Source organism: Vanessa cardui, chromosome 20 (genome assembly GCF_905220365.1).
Source record: "Vanessa cardui chromosome 20, ilVanCard2.1, whole genome shotgun sequence".
NCBI classification, from domain to species: Eukaryota; Metazoa; Arthropoda; class Insecta; order Lepidoptera; family Nymphalidae; genus Vanessa; species Vanessa cardui.
Window position 1 is genome coordinate 8339481 of NC_061142.1, and position 16010 is coordinate 8355490.

A 16010-nucleotide genomic window follows, 5' to 3' on the forward strand; every position below is an offset into this window, starting at 1 on the left:
CCACCCATTACCACATTCACATAAACGCGTTTTAAGTAGCCGGAAACTAGTAGATCCATTAAATTTATTTCGCAATAAAGTAAAATTCAACAAGCGCGTGAACGCTTATTAGTCTGCAGCAATTTTATAAAAAATATATCCCGAAAATAGCACAATTCTAGTACTCTAGTTATAGTAGTAATATAAGATTAATAAATAAATATAATATAGTTGTTGTTTTTATTTATTTAAAGGTTCTGCCTCCTGAAGAGAAACGTAAAGAAATCGATTGTAAGCTGTCGGTTGTAGATGTGAACGACACAACAGCTCACGTGAACTGGAGGCATTTCAGTGAAGAGGAGTTACAGTTTATCGACGGTATTCAAGTCAGGTACTACATTTTTTTCTTGTACAAAAGCCTTATGTAAATTATTAGCGAGTTCAGTTCTTTTGTTTCAACAATAACAACATCAGCCTGTAAATTTCCCACTACTGAGCTAAGGACTGCTCTCTCTTGGAGGAAATGGTTTGGAACATATTCCACCAAGCTGTTCAAATTAGACACATGCACGACATTTGTTCCTTCACCACCACGAGTTGATAAAATACAAATTAAACACATGAATATTCAGTGGTGCTTGCTTGGGCTTGAACTCGCAATCATCGGCTAATATGCGCCCCTTCTAACCACTGGGCCATCTCGGCATTTGTTTCGATGTATAAAAAACGATTTTAACGTTCATAAATTTATCGTATCTTTTCAGATATCGTCCAAAAGGAAATCCAATCTACAGCATGACAGAACTTCTGCATCACAGTCGATCAGCTGCAGAGCTGAGGGAACTACGCCCTGGGAGTCGTTACGAAGCATCGCTGGTGTTGATACCACCGCCGCGGTCCACAACCGAACTGTACGATCCGGGAATTGTGGAATTTACCACAGCTCCATTTACTGGTATGTACTCATTACGACTTATTTACTCTGGTCACGAGAATTTCTTGTTTCTTTCGTTCCGTTGAATGTTGATTTTTATTTTTCTAAATTATACTCTTAAATAAGACAGACGTGTTTGTTTGTAGCCGGCAAGATTGCTTGGTTAAGGGTCATCGTCTTCGACGTACATATTTACGAAATAATACAACAAATCAAATATAGCATTTGTATATTGATTTTTACAATATTTGATAAGCCGCGACACCCACTGTCATATCCTCCTTGACAACTGACATTTCTTGTTTTTCTAATATGACTCTCAGTGGCTATCCAGAATCAAATCTCTAAACTAAGTGATTATATGATGCTGTGACATATGTATTTATAAATAATTGGTCAAACATGTTCTTCAGATCCTTACGCTTGGACGGTGACGGTAGAAGCACGTGCAGTAGGATCGGAGGCAGCGGAGCTGACGTGGCGGGGCGTGCCGGCGCCGGCCGAGCGCTGGGTGCGCGTGTACCGCGCCGCGCACGCCTGCGCCAACGACCGCGACGAGCGCACCGAGCACGACGCCTTCCGCCTCGTGCGACGCGACACGCCGCAGACCATCACCCTCACGGGGCTGCGGCCGGACGCCAAGTACGCCACCAGTTGCAATTTCTATAACTAAATTCTCACAAACAGCATCTCATTGTTAATTAGCTACATAATATTTAAGTCATTTATCAGTCAAACGAGTTAGTCTCCTTATTGATCACTCGTTGATGCTAAACCGAATGTTTTAATTTGAAAACTTTTGGTTTTGGTTCGTCGAGTACGTGAGAGATTGGCTGTATAGCTTTCCTGACTACTTCTATCTAAAAATTAAGTCATGTAGTCGTAATTAAAATAATAATATTCTTAGAAACCAGATCAGAAAGGAATTTTTTAAAAACAAAATTACAGAAAACTAGATAATAAATTTGATCAATTTTACAAAATCACAACCTATTCGACAATTTTTACTAGTGCATTTATGTAACAACAATTCTCCTAATTTAATTCAAAAGGGTTAGCCCTAGCAACACGACACTAACAAACTTAATCGCAATGGATTACAAAAATAACACAGTATGACACCAATCGACCGAACACACGATAGCAGAAAGAGACCTGTCTACCGTCCACTGTCCTTTAAATACACTTCCACCCACTACTACCCTCTAATATTCCTACAATATATTTATGTTATTATAGATGCCGCGTGTGGTTGGAGCTTTTCCTTACAAACGGTAAAGTGAAAACCAGTAACGTGCTGGAGATTCACACTAAATCCTTGGACTCAGCGGAACCCATCGACAGTGAGTAACGGTTTAATTACACTATTGAAAGCATTGCAGCTCTTATTGAATCATTGCTTTGTAAGACGTCAATTAAAACTGTTAAGTTAATATGTGACATTCTTGTAACTAAGTCACAGATTTCCTTTCTCACTACCGAACGCAACTTAGTGATAATGCCGCACGAATGATCAAGGATTTTCTTGCTGAGGAAATATTTGGCGGATCTTTCACGTGTGCCTATGTTTTGCAGATATATGCAAATTTACTCATGTTTTATTCCTATAACGCTCCAACTTATAGTAGCAAAATGAACAATGTCAAATTATATGCATACTGGTGAAATAATACATTTAAAATAAAGTAAGAAAAAACTAAAATGAATTCTACTCTTTCTGGTCATACCAATAGTATGGTACTCATATTTCATCGCAGATTTTTTTGTATAGTTTTGAGTTTTTCAATCTTCATTTTATTTTATAGATGTAATAGAAGCGTCATCAGTGGCTGGTAGTCGAGGCGTTCCTCGTGGTGATTACTACGGAGCCTTAGTGGTGGTCGGCGTCCTGGCCGCCCTTGGAGCCCTTACCTCGATCCTGTTACTGCTGGTCGTGGTCCGTCGCCACAGACCGAGATCCGTGCCAATCACGTGTGAGTAACTCAAATACAAATAGAACTGAAAATATATATTTACAAAAGTTGGTCTATTCGACCCCATACTATATTAGGCATAATTATATATTATTTTTACGTATGTTGTATCTTTTTGGAGCGAAAGTAATGAATTATTGTATTTTCTATTTTTGTGTAGAGTTATGATTTTTTTACTAAAGACTTTGGACTATTTTGAGCTGATTATTAATCTTATGGTCAAAATTTGAACTAAAGTGACTAGATTTAAGATCAAAAGTAATACATCAAAGTCGACGACCTTTTGTACTTTACTTCGTAATTAATTGCACTTACTAGATGGTATCGTTTTAGCTGTGCCATCAGCTCCCCGAGAGTCATCTCTGCCACCTTACGATAACCCGGCGTACAAACTAGAATTACAGCAAGAAACAATGGGTATGAATTTGAATTCATTTATGATAACGTATTAAAAATACGGTAATTTTCAAAAAAGGAAAAAAGAACTAAATAATATTATCATGTGCTGTCAAATAAAATTACCTTTAATTTTAATTGAAATATGTTTTTTTTTTCTCATTCACCAGATCTCTGACAGTTAAGCTCCCGTGAGCACTTGAATGGGCTCAACGGGATATCCGAACGAAGCGTGGACGTACAAAATGGCCGACCATACAACGAAATGGGCGTCTAAACAATGTCTCGCTCCAAATCTATTAAATACCTGACAAAGATAATTTATTTGCAATTAATCTCGCTTCAGTTTAAATTTAATAACTAAATATATTTATAAAATAGAATTTTATATGAATACTGATCATTAATTACCTATGGTAACAAATTCAACAGTAATATTTGGACTTACCTTGTATAATTGAGTTTGCGTTTAATTTTGTAAAAAGAATTTAATAAAAATGAGTGCCTTATCGCATAATATTTTGTAAATAGTGTTGATATATTATTATTACTGTGTAGTTGTAAAGTATTAGTTGGTAAGACGGATATTCATTGTATTCAGAACGGTTTTTTATAAGCGGCATTATCTTAATATTATTGAAAATAACATGAGGAGAATCTTTACTGTACATTATTATGACAATATTTTACTGTTGTTTATACAAAATATATCTTTAAAAATTGTTTATCTTTCATATAAAATTAACACCAAATGTCCTATAATCGCTATTCGAAAAACGCAATTGGAAATAAGATATCTAAAACTGAATGAGTAAATAAAGAAAATACTTTAAAAAAAGTTTCAACATTTCAGTTACTTGGAAGCATATATATTAATGGACAACACTGTGTCGTTTCAAGATAGATGTTTCAAATTGATGGTTGTATAAATAAAATAAGTAGTTAAACATCTGTTAATTATAAGCTGCATTTTTATACATTTTTCGTTGTCTCTCTAAGAAACGTTAATTTTCAATTCGTCGCCGTTTTAAGTTGTTAATAATAAATTCATTTAGATTGTTATTATAATTTCTAATGAAATAAATTTTACACATAATTACCTATTTTTTTTTTTAAATTGAAAATCGAATTATTTTCATACACTCCCATGCCCTAATTTCAATAAGAGTAATTTATTAAATATGTAATTTTAATATTCAGGTCATTTGTTTTTTAAAACAAGACGCCATAATATATATTTGGAGTAAAACCTCTTTTTAGAGTAAAATATTTTTTAGTTACTATAGACGACATTTTAAGCTCAAAGTTTGTGCATTAACACGAATTATTATTTATAAAATTATGCAAATATTTATTCTAATTCATTCATAGTTTGGGAGTTAAAATTTGCAACTGATTTTTAAGTCAGAATTACCCGAATCGTATTTGGGTCTGCTGACGATACTTCATATTAATATTTACAAATTGTATTCTTTTTAGTATATTTTTTTGGTTCCAAATCAAAGTCTTCAAAGATTTGAAGACTTTGATTATATTTCAAAAATCCTAATAGTATACGTAAGTAAATAAAAATATAATAAAGGGAAAGGATGAGCGATTACAAAAACTTCGTTTAATTCAAATACAACACCAAATCACATTATATTTTCTATAATAGTAATACATAATAGAATTCTCTTTATATGATTTCACTTATTCTATCTGTTCTACTCTGTAATAAAACTACTATTCATGCCCATTAAAAAACTATAATAAAGCTATTCGGATATAATAGAACAAAAATCTACAGTTTTATAATTTTATTTTAATAATATTAAGAAAATATATAAAGAGCCAGTTTGAAATTCAAATAGACTCGAAAAGGTTTTTATCTTTAATATACCTTTTTTTAACTTACGATTTAACGATAGTTATTTTCATATTATATTTTGCGTAATTATTACCTAATGTTTTACAGAACTTACCTTTGGAGGTAAGTGGTGTAAAAATGTTGTTCAAATGACCTTGAACTAGCTGGGATAGTTAAGGTCATTTGAAGTCACCGAGATGTAATATATTTAAAATATATAATAACTATAAAATATTACATATTAAAACACAATTTAAACAAATAATTGCGGGTAATCTCTGCCTGAACATAGTGGGAGAATCTAGATTTTTGTTTAAATAAAATATGTACTTAAATAAATAAATTTTGCTCAACTTCCTTCCTCTAATTATACAAAATATAGGCAATGTAACCGTGTTCTAAATCATCATTTTGCGAATTTCAGCACTGATATGTTTCCAATAATATGATATATATTTCGATTTAATGAAATTGAACAAAATTCATTACAACATAAAATTAATTTATTATAAATATCCTTCTGACTATTTCATTTTTCGAACATAAAAATAATAAATGCATAGCTACGACTAAAATATGAATTGATAATTTATAATAAGTGATATATATGTAATACCTATTTATTAAATATACGTTATTTTGTGTGCAGTTTTTAAAGATTACATATATTTTGAACAATATGATGACGTTGCGTTTACATCAATATGTTTGGAATAATTAAAGGAGTAGATCAATGTATGCGCGTGGATAATCAATCAATATGAATTAGACAAGGCTCGTTGATTTAACGAGTTATTTAGAAAAATATATTTCATTACACTTTATAGACATATTGAATACACTTTGAGTTGCTAATATAGTGTTATGACGACTTTATATTTCATGGCCCCTTCGCAATTCACTTTAAGAAGGTCATATATGACTTGAATTTAAAAAATATGTAAGTTCTATACACACTGTGTCAAAATTATTCAATATTTTGGCCACTTATGTTTTAGCAAAGCATATTTTTTTTTAATATTTGTTACATTTGATATTCATTACATATATAATATATATATAAATGGTACTGTCAATGGTACTGATAAAGAGTTAGCAAAATAAAAAAGGGGCAAATTTTGACCATGATTATTTTAATGTATATATTGTGCAACAGTGTATAGACCTTAATATATATAATTTTATAAATTTTACAAGTCATATGATTTATGTTTTATTCAGGGATATCATAGAACGACACTGATATATGTAACATGACGGTGAATATATTTTGTATTAAGAACATTGTATTACCAATAAGATTAAAGATTATTTATTATGGAAGAAAGTCTTGCTAGAGATATCTACAATCTTTTATCACCCAAAGATCTAGAAATGAAAGGAGTCTTGTGATATTTATTAATTTAATATGCAAAAAATATCTTCGAGGTAGTTTTATTACGAATTTAAATTCTTGGATTATTCAGTCCAGTTGGTCGTTATTCAAATAAACATAGACAATATACATTAGATTCTCGAATATCCGAATTAATTGGGACTGAAATCAAAATAATGGGATGTTCAAAAAGTAAATTTAAGGGTACAAGAGACAAGATCAAACAAACTAAAATATGACGTACATTTTAAAATATAAAACGTATTAATATAAAACATCTAAAAAGTTAAATTCTATTTTTATATTATTTTTTATAAAATCATCAATTCTTAATTGACGAATGGCTGAATCACGACAACGTTCGGATAATTCAGCGTTCGGATAATTGAGGGTTCGGATAATCAAGATTCTACTGTACAATTATATATATGAGTAATTATATCTATTTGATATCAAGTCCAATTGATTTCAATTTAAAACACGTTTTACGAAAATTAGGTAAAATACAACAAAAAAAAAACTACCACCAAAAAAACTGAAATAGCATGTCTGTTTGTAAAACGCAGATTATATATTAAGATAAAAATTACAATCGTATTACATGGGTAAAATAATTTTAATAGCATGATAAAATCACTTAAATTTCGGGCAAGTAAAATTGAACAATTAACACGTAATTAATTAATTTATTCAAGTATAATAAACAAGAACTTCATTTCGAAGTGGACAGTGTATCGTAGCAGGTCGAGAAGTTTTGTCTTTTACCCATTTATGCACGTGTGGTGGTATTATAAATCGGCAAATATTGGTGTATTATCACAAATAAGTGCAAGATAATTTTATTGATGTATACATAATGGTTTAATCATGCAACGATGGCCTACAGTATATGTATATGCAATATACGCGCCCCTTAAGATCACGCTCTTGAAAGCCTAATTAGCCAATCCTGACAGCTACGATACGTCATATCACGGGCACTTGTGACCATTCTAACATTCGACTCTAAGATAAATGTAAAAAATGTCAGTTACTTCTTCAAATCATCGAAATAATCTCAAATAAACCGTCATAAAAATTGTGCAAGAATAAAAATAAATCAATCCAATCATTTCTAGATCATCGTAATCGGTGTCTATTTTTCGTTCGCATTGTCTTCATGAGCTTTCTTGACGACGGCTAGCTTGGAATGTGGGTCCTGGGGTTGCAACTGCGCGTAGGGTGGGGCCCGTGTGCCGTGCAGCACCAGAGACCAGCCTCGCAGCCAGCCAGATGCAGAGCTTGGTCCGGAGCCGCCGGAGAACCGAGCCTGTAGTATAAGACACGAATGTATAAAGTAAAGAAAAAGTAAAAGTAAAGTAACAGCCTATAAATTTCCCACTGCTGAGATAAGGCCTCCTCTTCCATTAAGGAGAGGGTTTGGAACGTATTCCACCACGCTGTTCCAATGCGGGTTGGTGGAATGCACATGTGGCAGAATTTCGATGAAATTAGACACATGCAGGTTTCCTCACGATGTTTTCCTTCACCGCCGAGCACGAGATGAATTATAAACACAATTAAGCACATATATATAGTGGTGCTTGCCTGGGTTTGAACCCGCAATCATCGGTTAAGATGTCTATAAAATTTATTACAGTATATTCATTTTGTTTTATTTCATAGAAAATGTCGTTGAATATCGATAGTAAGTTTTATGAGGGAAGCTTTCTTCTTTATTATTGTTAAAATAGGTGAAAACATTCTAAGACAAAATATTTTTCCTTTTATTTATATAATTATAAATCATTACTGGAAACCGTTAAGACAAATATAATATAACAAGGAAATAGAATTCGCAATATTACGGTTGATGACCTTTATGGTTATTTTTTTCTTAAATAGTATTCTTAGATTATGCCTGAAACCAAATCGCATTAAGCCGCACCTCAAGCGTCCAGGTCCCCTGTGGATATTCGCCCCAAGTATGAGTAGTCATAAATGGCCACTTAGTAAATCCGTCACGGCTGTCATCATCGTTAGCTCGCCTGCTTAGAATCATCGATCTAAAAACATTTTATGCATATCAAACCAATTTCCATTTTCAATAGGAAATGTTATAAAAATGTTAAAAAATGTTAAAAAAATACTTATAATACACAATCAACATCATGCATCACAATATGATGTCAAGCTTCATAGTCTATACTTTTTTATTTAAATATTTACATTTATCTTTCTTTTGGAGTTACATATTAATTTTATCAGTTATAATTATATTTAATTATATAGTTTCGAACAATGTTTATGTCCATCTGATATCATAAGGACGGAATAACGGCCCTTTTTGCGTATGAGTTTCTTGTGACGCACGAACTCGCTCTTTCGTTTAAATTTAGATCTTCTAGACACGGGGAGGATCCCTAGGCGCTGTCTCTTGATTTTTCTAGACATAACTTATAATAATTAAAACTAGTACTGAATGTGTGATAACATTCAGTCAATGGAATACCTTGTTCCCATGGGACTTGTTAAGAAAAATTCAAGGTCCCCTCGTCGCGTTGCGTTCGCACTTACAACGGCCTGAACGTGCTCCAAATATCTGACTTCACTGGGTGATCCTGCACAAGCCGTGGTTTCAATATGTAGTGTTATGCTATCCTCTGAAGGAATTTCGCTGAAAGTACAAACAACATCCGAACTTAACTATAATATGAATATCTATTTTTGAGGGCATTCAAAAGATACACATTTCCAAGACATCAATCGAGGGTATCTTGATGATAAATGTTCATAAAAGTCTATGATAATGGCATTATTGGTGTAAACTTGTAGTTAAGCATTTCGTCTGGCTTGGAAGAGTGCCGGAGGCCCGATTCCTTCCCAAAAACAAACAGATGTTGGTGCCGCGGCACCTTCTGAAGGATTTGAAGCAATGGTTTTCATTTTTAGATTATCTTATATATAACTTACGTATGAGTATTGACAGAGCCGGCTTCGCAATGGTACCGAGGTGGGACAGAGCGCCAGTTAGCCGCTAACGCAGTCATAGCGCCCGCATCAAGAACCCCAAAACCGAAAAGGTGATTGAACTCTAGTCCAACGCCGTTCATAGTCCAATGAAAACGACCCTGCAATGCATCAAATTAGATACATAAAGAAATTGACATATACGAAAATTAAGCTTTAAATATATATTTAGTTCTGGTTTATATTACAATGCCTCATATCATTGAATCAATGGTTCATCTGTCGTTTTATAAAGATGTTAGGATTTCCTTTCAATCCAAAACTAATTTTTAATATATCCTATTTTATTTTCAACAGTAGGTACCGACACAACAACAGCATCCTGTAAATTTCCTACTCCTGGCCAAAGCCCTCCTCTCCCTTTTAGGTGAAGATTTGGAACATATTCCACCACACTCTTCCAATACGGGTTGATGAAAGTAGACACAATGTCGCAAGTAAAATAAACAATAAAGTACATTTCAAAATTATCAAGGCCAAAGTTCTACTACTTACAGGTAGTCACACCATGGACTATCATCATATTGCACATTTTGTGAATTTTTAAATCATTTTAATGTCAGTTATCTTTTACATACGATAAGTCGTTAACGAGTAATTTATCTCCATGTTCTTGTAATCGATTATTACAATGTAGCTCTTTATAAACATTGTAGAGGAGCTTATCAATAGATTACGCGTTAATCGGTGATAAGCAAATAGTAGCAACAAGAATAGCTGAACTTCAACGACAGGATCAGATTTGTAAGCACAAAACCCGTGTTAACAACGAAAGAGAAAGAGATTGGTGACCTATTAATAAAATTGACAAAAAAATCTTCATGACATGTCAATGATTTGCCTTAAAGAAAAGTAGAAGTCCGCGCACCATAAATAGACACTATTATAATAATTACATAAATATTGTTGTCCAAGATATTTTGACGAATATTATAATATTTGTTTTAGTTTTAGATATAAAATAGGACGAGCAAATAGTATTGCGATAAAATTGTTAGTGATCATCATCACCCATATATACCGGTGCTGTAAGAAAAATTGCTTCCAACACCAATGCCCATATACATTGGCGAGCTACTAAAGATTCCTTCTAATACCAATGCGTCACCAACCTTGGGTATTTGAATCCAATATTTGTTGGCAGAATGGCTTTAAGGCAAGAGTATATTGATGCAATATAAAACAAATCTAGTTACGAAAAATAATTCTTAAATAAGAAAGCCTCTTTGCGACTCTGAACAATATAAAATCACTCCATTTGATAAACCCAATCAATACCTTTTACCCAAATACGAGTAACAAGGTACTTATTTGGCAATAAAATTCGGTAATTCGATCGGCTTATCGAAAAAATAAAATCGAAATATACGCTGTCGAGCTTTAGATCTTTTCATATTTCATATAGAAATATATGAAACATTATTATATTCTGACTTTGAAAATCTTATCACGTTAAGTGTATTTAAGAAATCCTTCGAAGTAAAGTATTTGTTAATATTACCTAAACCCATATTTGGTACTTACCTTCGCGTCGTACAGGGAGTTTCTCTTAGAAGTTAAGACCGTCAAATGCTGAATGTCACGCCACGTCAAGTTTGGACTAAAACGTAAAATAAAGTAATTAATAATTAATAAATATGTATATTCAACTACACAGTTTTACAAAGACAAATTTTTAAAAGACTATTATTTACACTTTCAATTATTTCGGTATTTTTATGTCTGATGTTATATAGTCATCATAACATATATAGTGTTAAAAAACTCGCTAATGAAATGATCTATACATCTAGTCATCATAACATATGTAGTATTAAAAAACTCGCTTACTGTCTATCTGTCCCTATGTATGCTTTGATGTTTAAAATTACACAACATATTTTGATGCAATTTTTTATAGAAATAGTAATTCGAGAGGAAGGTTGTTGCAAATAATATATGAACGACATAGTAAAGAAGCACATATGTGTTTAGATGTTTCTTTGATGACGTAAATAAACAAATTATGTAGTATTTGGATTTATAAAAGACTTTCATTTCATTTTTTCAAGAATAATTAACTATTGTGTACTTTGTTCCTTCATTAATTTAATATTAAGAACAAATAGTTTAGTTGTCATGACGAAACATTTAGTTAATTGGTTAAGTCTCAACAACGTCATCAGTGTAATTGAATGACGTACAGTTTTACATTTAGTCGTAAGTGACGTGTAAGTGTTGCTCCCACATTCGCAACTAATATGCAAAGCTACGTATTGTACAACACAACTTAGATGTAGCATCGGCAAATTCAATAAAACCGGTTTCTGCCGACTTGAACAACCAATAGAAATAGCTCACTATTGCGCCATTCGACGCTATTCGTCGCTATAGATTCTCGCGTCAGTTCAAACAGAGAAAACGAGTGCAAGCAAATCGACGAATTAAAATTAGGTCATATGATGAGTTATTGCGTTTATGTAAAGGTCATATTCACATATGAGATAAATATTGATAATTTGGGATAGCGTACTTAATTCGGATGTGATCGGTTGTACGAATTTTGCCGATGCTACGTTTAAGTTGTGTCGTACTATATCTCCTACGATCGATGTGAACGCTCACGTCACGGCGATAAATGATTATGATTAACATGGTATTAATAGCCATACGAACCCATTATTAGCGATGGGTGTGACGTTAAGTGCCAATATTTTAGCCATTTTATGAGAAATTGTATTGTTTACTAAAGTAGATACTTCAGTGAGAATATTTTTTGTTTTTGTATCTCATATAAAGATTTTTTAATCTATATTAATATTATAAATGCGAAAGATACTTTCTCTATCTGTTGCTCTTTTACGACTAAACCGCTGAACCGAATTCGATGAAATTTGGTATGAAGCAAACTTGAACTCCAAGAAAGAATATAGGCTACTTTTTCTGCCTGACACATAACATCCAACACGCGAGCCAAGTCGCAGGCGACTACTAGTGACTACTTTCTTAAACAATTATTTAACCCCTGCAGGGCCGGATTTAGGGAAGGGCAACCGGGGCAACTTCCCCGGGGCCTCCACATAAGTGGGGGCCACAAAAGTTTTCAGTGAGTTAACAAATACCGAGATATAGTGAAATTATAACAATCTTACTACTTAATATTTTAAAAGTTACCGATGCCAGTCAAGAAATACTTACTGATTCAAATTAATAAAAGCTCAAGCTAATCCATTAATCCATGATATAATTATTAGGATCTCCACGTTCCTGTTGGTCTAGGGCCTCCACTGTTTTGTGGCCCCAGGGCCTCCAGACCTTTAAATCCGACTCTGAACCCCTGTCTTACAATTATGAAAGAACGATTGAATGGTATAACGTTACTAACTTCGCGTGAAGAGCCAAAGCGAATACACCAGCTGCTTCTGGTGCAGCTGCTGACGTTCCAGAATGAGTCGCAGTGCATTTCCCGTACAGGTCTGTGGTTGCCACACCCGTGCTTGGATCCCGAGCGCCGTTACTAAACGTACTCGCGAGGGTAGAGGAACAGGACTCGTCGTAGTGGGCGTTCTGGCCGTCATTGATTGCACTGAAAACATGTTTACGAGTTATTTCAGTGTCACACAACACCTCCGCCCACAGACGTCTTTAATTATGCAGCTACGTCATTTCGCATAAACACAATCCGTCAAACCAACTTGCTTGTAAATAAATGAATGACAATCGCTTTACGACATTCTAAATGATCGAATTTTAAATGTTCAAGTATTTTTGTCCTGTGGGTCAGGTTGAGAATGTTATTATATGTATTGAATTCAGTCGCCTCAAAATATTGAGAAAGGTTGATTATAATGATTATGATAAAGCTGATTTTATTCGATGAGTTATTTAAAAATAAACAATGGTGGTAGGTGTTATTAAACTCTTAAATAAAATATGTCATCGAATCACATTTTACCTGTTTATTGACACCGTCCACATGGAGGCGGCGTATCCATCACAGTTGCAGTCATCATCTTCACCGCCGTCACCACTCGCCCACACATATATGTTGCCCAGTCCATTTCGACCCTAAAACAAAATAATCGGAAAAATAAATCATCGAGGAGATTTAGACCGACACTTTGATCTAATACTTAACACTTATAGCATCATATAAATAATAAGGTATACATTAATGTCGTTCAAACTATAGTGTCGCAAATTTATCTCGTATTAGATCTTTATGACACTAAACAATAATCTTCAAAAGGTAATTTTAGGTTTATTAAGACATATTATAAAACAAAGTTACAAATCATGTTGACTGTAATTACTGGTGCGCAATATGCCCGTAGATATATGTATAACTATAAACGTTATATACAGATTTCTCTTACTGAGATGACCCAGTGGTTAAAGCGCGTATTGCGGGTTGAAATCCAGGCAAGCACTACTGAATTTATACGTGCTTAATTTGCGTTTAAAATTCATCTCGGGCTCGGTGGTGTCGGAAATTCTAGTTGGAAAAACGCACTACTTCCCTCGTGACTTGGGGGGGGGGGGTACGAGTATATGCGACTCGTCGGTGCCCAAGACGCCGAGTGCCCACCGGCACAGCGGGATCCCGCTGAAAAATCAGCGGTACCCTGTCCGTCATTGCAGCGGGTGCCACAGGATCGCTTATCGCATGCTACTGTGACGAAATCGTTAGGAAACTTGTATATGTTTAATTTCATCGAAATTCTGCTATAAATCCACTATTACGCATTGGAGCAACATAGTGGAATGTGCTTCTAACCTTCTCCTAAAAAGGGAAAAGAGGGCTTAACCCAGCAGTGAGAAATTTACAGACTGTTTCTTATATATCTCTTTTATACTCGTGTGAAGCTAGGATAAGTAGTTTTTATTATCTAGCTACTTGGTATCGTTTTCACGTTAGAAATTACTGCTTCATCACGTGGGTCGAAATTATATATAGTCTAATAGCTTTTACATGTAGCTTTGCTCCCGATTTAGGGATCACTCGTCAGCTGTTAGGTCCAAAAGTAATCTATTTCACGGAGTTCAAGCTTGCTTCATGCCATAAACTATCAAATCAAATCAGTAGTTTGGTTTAGATAATAATTTTCAGCACATGGGGTTTCTAATGAAAACTGTTTTTCGGTTTGAGCAAGTAGATCACGTAATGAGGACTCAAATTCATCTTTTGTTAATAAAAATGTAAAGAGGTTTTAGTAAATACTCCGTAAAGTAAATGTAACTGAGTAAATACTTCATATTATTTCATGACAAACATTAATTCGGATATTTTCGTATCATGTCTTAATATTTCGGACAATTTTGTTCCCGACCCGAGGGAAATACGTAACATCCTCGAGTTATTACGAGTCTACGTTTGGGGAAAAGGATGATTAATTATGTTGTATTAAAAAAATAGAAATATGAACTTGACGATTTGATTTATAATCTTCTGTTTAACCGACTTCAAAAATGAGGTTATCAATTTATGTATTGTTTTGTGTTTGTTACCTCATAACTTTACATTGGAAACCGGCTCAAAATATAACAATAATTGTAACTACATTATATAATCGTAAATCGACTTTTAAGTAGTCTAATATATTTCATTTCATTTTTCTTAAGAGAATTCTAAAAAGTATTTTCAATATATTTATTACTTTAAGTGCATATTAATTTGTTTTGAAAAAGTGTCTTGTTTGAAGTCGGTTTTTCTTTTTGTTAAAATTTTGATTAATATTGTACAATATTTAAATAATCTAGAATACTATTACTAATACCTAATGTAACTTCAAACAGACATACCCAATTTTAGATAGAAACATACATAATAAAGGTTATCTGTGGGAGATCGCTATAAGCGATAAGACCGCCTTTACGCACCATTTATCAAATATTTGGTTTTTTATAAAAATTTAAATAAATAAATACATAATTTCGTGCAAGGGTAGTTATATTTATATTTGTCTAGTCTTATTTATTTTACCCGAACGACGCCGTATTTTATATAAATAATATATATACAAAACCACAAACAAGAGAATACTTTACGACGTTAGAATACACTCAGAAAGTTTTCAGAGGTCGAATATTTGGCCGTAAACAGTCCCTTTCTCTGTTTGAAATATATATTACATATAATAGGGTAGAATATATTATTGATAAATATATAAAGCATTTTGTATATAAGATTTAAATAGCTACCGTTTTTATATTCACATACAATACTCGTAAGCAGTAGATTTATTTCTACCATGAAAATAAAATGACGATGTCCTCCTGCCTGTGTTCGGCTGTGGCAGTCGTAGGTACCACCCAATACTTAGTATTGATATATTCCGACGGGTGAGCTAGTATAAGTAGAGGCACAAGGGGCATAACATATTGATTCCCAAGGTCGGTGGCGCATCAGCGATTTAACGGAAGATGACCAATTTAAAAAAATACTTATTAAGCAAGAGTAGAGAAAAAGAGAGATCACAAGTGCAGTCCTTATGCCAGTCTCATTATACTTGAGCT

At 33.4% G+C, this 16010-nt stretch overlaps 2 protein-coding genes across 4 annotated transcripts in view; one reads left to right on the forward strand and one right to left on the reverse strand.

Moving 5' to 3' along the window:
• The window catches only part of LOC124538298 (putative epidermal cell surface receptor), a 42243-nt gene extending 37862 nt beyond the window's left edge, over positions 1-4381 (forward strand). For 2 of the 3 annotated variants that reach the window (XM_047115311.1, XM_047115312.1), the window contains exons 12-18: positions 234-370; positions 744-934; positions 1327-1555; positions 2153-2256; positions 2719-2886; positions 3220-3303; positions 3453-4381. In XM_047115311.1, coding sequence (XP_046971267.1) covers positions 234-370; positions 744-934; positions 1327-1555; positions 2153-2256; positions 2719-2886; positions 3220-3303; positions 3453-3460 — 921 coding nt within the window. In that variant the 3' untranslated portion in view covers positions 3461-4381. The remainder of the gene's footprint in view (positions 1-233; positions 371-743; positions 935-1326; positions 1556-2152; positions 2257-2718; positions 2887-3219; positions 3304-3452) is intronic. The other variant, XM_047115313.1, reaches the window with a different exon arrangement.
• Positions 4382-7524: 3143 nt separating this feature from the next.
• The window catches only part of LOC124538251 (neuroendocrine convertase 2), a 107888-nt gene continuing 99402 nt past the window's right edge, over positions 7525-16010 (reverse strand). Inside the window, exons 8-14 of the mRNA XM_047115241.1 lie at positions 13450-13562; positions 12880-13080; positions 11040-11115; positions 9459-9616; positions 8998-9162; positions 8434-8551; positions 7525-7815 (exon numbers count right to left, since the gene is read on the reverse strand). Of these exons, the coding sequence (XP_046971197.1) occupies positions 7642-7815; positions 8434-8551; positions 8998-9162; positions 9459-9616; positions 11040-11115; positions 12880-13080; positions 13450-13562 (1005 nt within the window). The 3' untranslated portion in view covers positions 7525-7641. The remainder of the gene's footprint in view (positions 7816-8433; positions 8552-8997; positions 9163-9458; positions 9617-11039; positions 11116-12879; positions 13081-13449; positions 13563-16010) is intronic.